The sequence below is a fragment of the Sapajus apella genome, unplaced genomic scaffold, assembly GCF_009761245.1.
Source record: "Sapajus apella isolate SASKATOON/1434 unplaced genomic scaffold, GSC_monkey_1.0 scaffold31, whole genome shotgun sequence".
Lineage (NCBI taxonomy): Eukaryota > Metazoa > Chordata > Mammalia > Primates > Cebidae > Sapajus > Sapajus apella.
In genome coordinates, this window is record NW_022436971.1 from 14,903,176 (window position 1) to 14,909,175 (window position 6,000).

General features: G+C 41.2%; 1 protein-coding gene across 2 annotated transcripts in view; it reads left to right on the forward strand.

The window, feature by feature from the left end:
• Window positions 1-6,000, forward strand: part of NOL10 (nucleolar protein 10) — a 113,683-nt gene that overhangs the window by 23,618 nt on the left and 84,065 nt on the right. For both annotated transcript variants that reach the window (XM_032294135.1, XM_032294136.1), the window contains one exon: window positions 4,813-4,898. In XM_032294135.1, coding sequence (XP_032150026.1) covers window positions 4,813-4,898 — 86 coding nt within the window. The remainder of the gene's footprint in view (window positions 1-4,812; window positions 4,899-6,000) is intronic.

The following is a 6,000-nucleotide window of genomic DNA, read 5'->3' on the forward strand; positions in this document are numbered from 1 at the left end:
ATTTTTAGTAGAGACGGGGTTTCACCATGTTGACCAGGATGGTCTCGATCTCTTGACCTCGTGATCCACCCGCCTCGGCCTCCCAAAGTGCTGTGATTATAGGCGTGAGCCACCGCGCCCGGCCTCACTTGCACATTCTTACTGGAAGACAATAAGTTAAGGAGTCCCAGTGCTCTCACTGATTAGATAGTTTTATGATTGTGAATTAGCTCCTTTCCCTGAGGCGTAGTTTCTTAACTGGGGAAATGAAGATAATACGGCTTACCTTGCCAACTTTATAGAGGTGTGTGTAAGAATCACATCAGATAACCTGTGTGAAAACAATGTGAACTATGAAGGTATATAGGATGGTGATTTCAACATCCTGTAGAGTAGCATTCAATAAATATTGAGATGAACATACATAGCATTTTTCTTTTAAACTAGAGTATCTTTGAATCAGTGTCCTTCACACTTACCAATAATTTTTTCTGATTTGCATTTTCCACTTCAAACAATGATAAATACAGTTTTAAAAAAATGCAAATATGTCAGAAGGATGTAATTTTAATTAGAAAGTGCCCTTTTATACCTTCCCATCACCACATCCTACACCTCAGAGGTAACACTTTGTTTTTTTTTAATTTTTATTTTTTATTTTTTACTTTTAGACAAGATTGTGAAAAAAGAGGTAACACTTTAATGGTGTGGAGTAGTATTGTTTCAGATTCTTTTTTTCAAGTGCTACATGCCAATATCCATGTGTGTACATATATATTTTTAAAAGTGTTTTACAAAACTGAAATTGTATTCTATTATAGTTCTGCATTTGCTTTTTTTTTTAGACATAACAATATATAATATACATATTATTGGTACTTATAATTACTTACAATTCTAAACTAATTTAAAAAAATTTACGGGCCAGGTGCAGTGGCTCACGCCTGTAATCCCCCCACTTTGGGAGGCCGAGGCAGGCAGATCACTTGAGATCACGAGTTCGAGACCAGCCTGGTCAACATGGGGAAACACCATCTCTACTAAAAATATTTAGCCGGGTGCGGCTGTGCACGCCTATAGTCCCAGCTACTCAGGAGGCTGAAGCAGGAGAATCTCTTGAACCTGGGGAGCAGAGGTTGCAGTAAACCGAGATTCGGCCACTGTACTCCCACCTGGGTGACAGAGAGAGACTCCATCTCAAAAAAAAAAAAAAAAAAAAAAAAAATTACAGGTAGCATTCTGTTGTTTGTACTGTAATTTATTAAACCAGTCTCATATGGATGGAATTAACTTTTTTTTGAACTCAAATTATTTTTATGTTGAGATTAGTGCAGCCACAAAAAAACCCCAAATCATGCCCTTTGCAGCAGCACAGATACAGCTGGAGGCCATTGCTCTGAGTGAATTAAGACAGGAATGGAAAACCAAATACTGCATGTCCTCACTTGTGAGTGGGAGCCAACCACTGGGTACTTATGACCATGATGATGACAACACTAGACACGGGGGACAACTAGGTAGGGAAGGGAAGGAGGGAGGCGAGGGTTGAGAACTAACTGTTGGCTGCTGTGCTCACTACCTGGATCACGGGATCAGTCACACTGCAAGCCTCAGCATCATGCAGTATACCAGTGTAGCAAACCTGCACATACCCCCAGAAGCTAAAATAGAAGTTGAATTCTATTTCAAAAAAAAGATTTGAAATGGGATACCCGAGGTTGATCCAACAGATATGTGAAACTGTGTTGAATGTGTTTGAATGCTATTATGCCTCAGTCAGGCTTTCTCTTGGTAGTCACTTTATTTGAGATTACTAAGGGAAAGTTTTACAAGAGTCTCCCTGAGAAAATGGTTTCTAGAGTCCTTACAGGGCAGTCTAGGCTAGATACCAGGTGAGGTGGCACATGCCTGTAATCCCAGCTACTCGGGAGGCTGAAGCAGGAGAATCGCTTGAACCTGGGAGGCGGAGGTTGCGGCGAGTGGAGATTACACCATTGCACTGCAGCCTGGGCAACAAGAGCGAAACTCTGTCTCAAAAAAAAAATCTTTGTATATGTTTTTGTTTTATCATTATAAAATCAAGTGATAGACAAGAATACAAAGTGAGAAGTGTAGTTTCCTTGTGCCCCGTCCTGTTCCTGTTTCCTTAGGTAAACACTGTTAATAATTTCCTTTGTATCCTTTGATGGTTTTCTATTTACACAAACATTTGTTTAAAAACCCAAGTGTTGGCCCAGTGCGGTAGCTCACGTCTGGCATCCCAGCACTTTGGAAGTCCGAGTGGGTGGAATGCTTGAGTCCACGAGTTTGACACTAGCTTGGGCAACATGTCGAAACCCCTTCTTCACCAAAAATCCAAAAATTAGACAGGCGTGGTGGTACGTGCCGTAGTTCTAGCTACTAGGGAAACTGAGGTGAGAGGATGGATTGAATCCACAAGGTGGAGGCTGAATACGCTGTGATTGTGCTGTTACACCCCAGCTGGGAGACTGAGCGAGACCTTCTCTCAAAACAACACACAGATAGTAACAGTCCCCCATTTTAAAAAATAAATTGCTTTTTGTGGACATCATTCTTTGTAATGGCTGTTTAAATGGATGTACTATAGTTTTTCTGTTGTTGGTTTTTTTTTTTTTGAGACAGTTTTGTTCTTGTTACCCAGGCAGGAGTGCAATGGCATGATCTCGGCTCACTGCAACCTCCACTTCCCAGGTTCAAGTGATTCTCCTGCCTCAGCCTCCTGAGTAGTTAGGATTACAGGCACATGCCACCATGCCCAGTTAAGTTTTTGTATTTTGAGTAGAGACAGTGTTTCACCATGTTGGCCAGGCTGGTCTTGAACTCCTGACCTCAGGTGATCTGCCCACCTTAGCCTTCCAAAGTGCTGGAATTACAGGCATGAGCCACCCTGCACCCAGCCTGTTCTGTTTTTTTTTTTTTTTTTTTTTGAGACGGAATACAGTGGTGCAATCTCAGCTCACTGTAACTTTACCTTCACCTCCCAGGTTCAAGCCATTCTCTTGCCTCAGGCTCCCAAGTAGCTGAGATTACAAGCATTTGCCACCATGCCTGGCTAATTTTTTGTATTTTTAGTAGAAACGGGTTTCACCATGTTGGCCAGACTGCTCTCGAACTCCTGACCTCAGGTGATCCACCCTCCTTGGCCTCCCAAAGTGCTGGGATTACAGGCCAGCATGCCCAGCCTGTTTTGTTTTTTAGGGAAAAAAATTTTTTTTTTTGAGACAGTGTCTCTCTGTTGCACAGGCTGGAGTGCAGTGGCAGGCATGATCTCAGCTGACTGCAACCTTTGCCTCCTGTGTTCAACAGATTCTTCTGCCTCAGCTTCCTGGGTAGCTGGGATTACTCCATCTCTACTAAAATTGCAAAAGTAGCAGGGTGTAGTGGACACCTGGGTCAGAAGTTCAAGACCAGCCTGACCAACATGGTGAAACCCCATCTCTAGAGAAGCCTTGGGCTGGGCACGGTGGCTCAAGCCTGTAATCCCAGCGCTTTGGGAGGCCGAGGCGGGTGGATCACGAGGTCAAGAGATCGAGACCATCCTGGTCAACATGGTGAAACCCCGTCTCTACTAAAAATACAAAAAATTAGCTGGGCATGGTGGCGCGTGCCTGTAATCCCAGCTACTCAGGAGGCTGAGGCAGGAGAATTGCCTGAACCCAGGATGCGGAGGTTGCGGTGAGCCGAGATCGCGCCATTGCACTCCAACCTGGGTAACATGAGTGAAACTCCATCTCAAAAAAAGAAAAAAAAAAAAAATAGAGAAGTCTTAAACTTCTGACTGCAGGTGATCTGCCTGCCTCGGCTTCCCAAAGTGCCGGATTACAGACATGAGCCACTGCGCCCAGCTGGGATTCTTTTTCTATTAAAAAAAAATTTCCTCCAGCTTTTTATTTTTAAAAAGTTAACATCTTTGTAAAAGTTCAGTGATCACGTATATATATTTTGCATTTGCTTTTCCTATAAAAATGTACATGTATTAAAAATGTTTTTTGAACCATTTGAATGTAAGTTGCAGACATTATGTTTCTTCCCTAAATAATGGATTTCTTAAAAATAAGGACGTTCTCCATATATATCATCATTTTATAATAACAAATTTATTATTGATGCGATAGTATATATTAAGTATTTAACATTGATAAAATCATTTTTTAATTTAAAAATTTTTCCAGTTATACCAAAATATCTTTCGTCACTGTTCTCCCTGTCCCTCCATCCAATCCAGGGTCCAATCAAGGATCCTGCATTGCATTTGGACCTTTTTATTACATGTTTTGTTTTTTTCTTTTTCTAATTTAAAAGAAATTCAGCTCATATGAAAACAAACAGTACTAAAAAGAGTAGTAGGTAAACAGTTACAATTTTATTTTCTATGAAATAAACAATATTAATGAGGGTTATGTGTTTTAAGAATTTCCTAGTAGCAGCTTTTATGTACGTATATACATATTTATTTAATTTTTGTTCTACAGCTTTTTTTTTTGTTTTGAGATGGAGTCTCACTCTATTGCCCAGGCTGGTGTGCAGTGGCGCAATCTCAGCTCACTGCAACCTCTGCCTCCCAGGTTCAAGCAGTTCTCCTACCTCAGCCTCCCAAGTAGCTGGGATTATAGGCATGTGCCACCATAGCTGGCTAATTTTTTTTTATTTTTAGTAGAAATGGGGTTTTGCCATGTTGGCCAGGCTGGTTTTGAACTCCTGGCCTCAGGTGATCAGCCCGCTTCTGCCTCCCAAAGTGCTGGGATTACATGTGTGAGCCACCACGCCTGGCCTGCTACAGCTTTTATTTAAAATTGTTTTTCATTTGCTTAGGGTAGAGTGGAGTGCTGGGACCCAAGAACTCGAAATAGAGTTGGTCTGTTAGACTGCGCGTTAAACAGTGTCACAGCAGATTCAGAGTAAGTAGAAATTAATTTGTAGTGTTAAATGTTCATCAACTTTTGATTTAAGTAAATGTATCTGTCTAAAATTCAAATAAATTGCTAAAGGATGACTGAAATTGTACTTTCTTGATCTTTATAAAAATCGTCTCCTGTAGCTCACTGATGAGTAAGCCACATAGAGTTTCTTTCCAAAGTACTATACAGAAGCCTTATTTCTTTAGTTGCTGTAGGATTTTATTAAAACAATTACACTGCAGGAATTTATATTTCAGTTTTGTAGGATCTAGTGATAGAACCAAGGGTCCACCACAAAGTCCACAAAGATGTGTTTCAAATTCTAAGGTGGAAGGAAGGAAATGTTTTTAAATTTTTTCTTGGTCCTGTTTGCTTAATTCCTACATTTAAAACAACCCAAAGAGTTTTCACTATTATACACCCATTTATAGTTTTATGATTATTTCCTGAGGTAAGATACCTAGAACCTGAATTTCTGGGTTAAATAGCATACATGTTTTGAAGGTTTTTAGTATATTACTGAATTGCCTCACAGAAAACATAACCCCAGGTTAAATGTCTGCCCGCATGCTTAGAGCATGCATAGAGCATGCATTTGCTCCCTCTCCTCAGCCGGGGCATTCATCACAGCATTGCTAATAATAAGTCTTAGAAAGTGCCTGAGGATATTGATTAAATGAAGCCTAGTAGAAATAATAGCTAACTGGTAGTGTTTTCTGTTTGCCAGTTACTGGGTTGTCGGGGTCACCTCACGTTGGGCATGACTGTTGGGGTAACTACCTGTGGGGAGTGTGTCTTGCAGTCCCTGACTCAAAAGCGGATGAATGAAGTACACTGACAGACATATTATGCTTTGCCAGTTTGGCTGAGGTACCAGGTGGCTTACAGGCACCTTGGAGAGCTCTGTAAAAGTTGCAACTGCTGGCCCTTACTAGCTAGTGAGACTTGCATTTATCTAGTAAAGTTTAATTGACAAGGGCTTGAGTCAACACCACTAGAGGTAGAAAGATTAAAGGACAGGTTCTGATGCCTAAAGCGAACACCATTAGTAGATAATATCCCTGGTCAACCTCCCCCCCCCCCCCCCCCCCCCCCCCCCCCA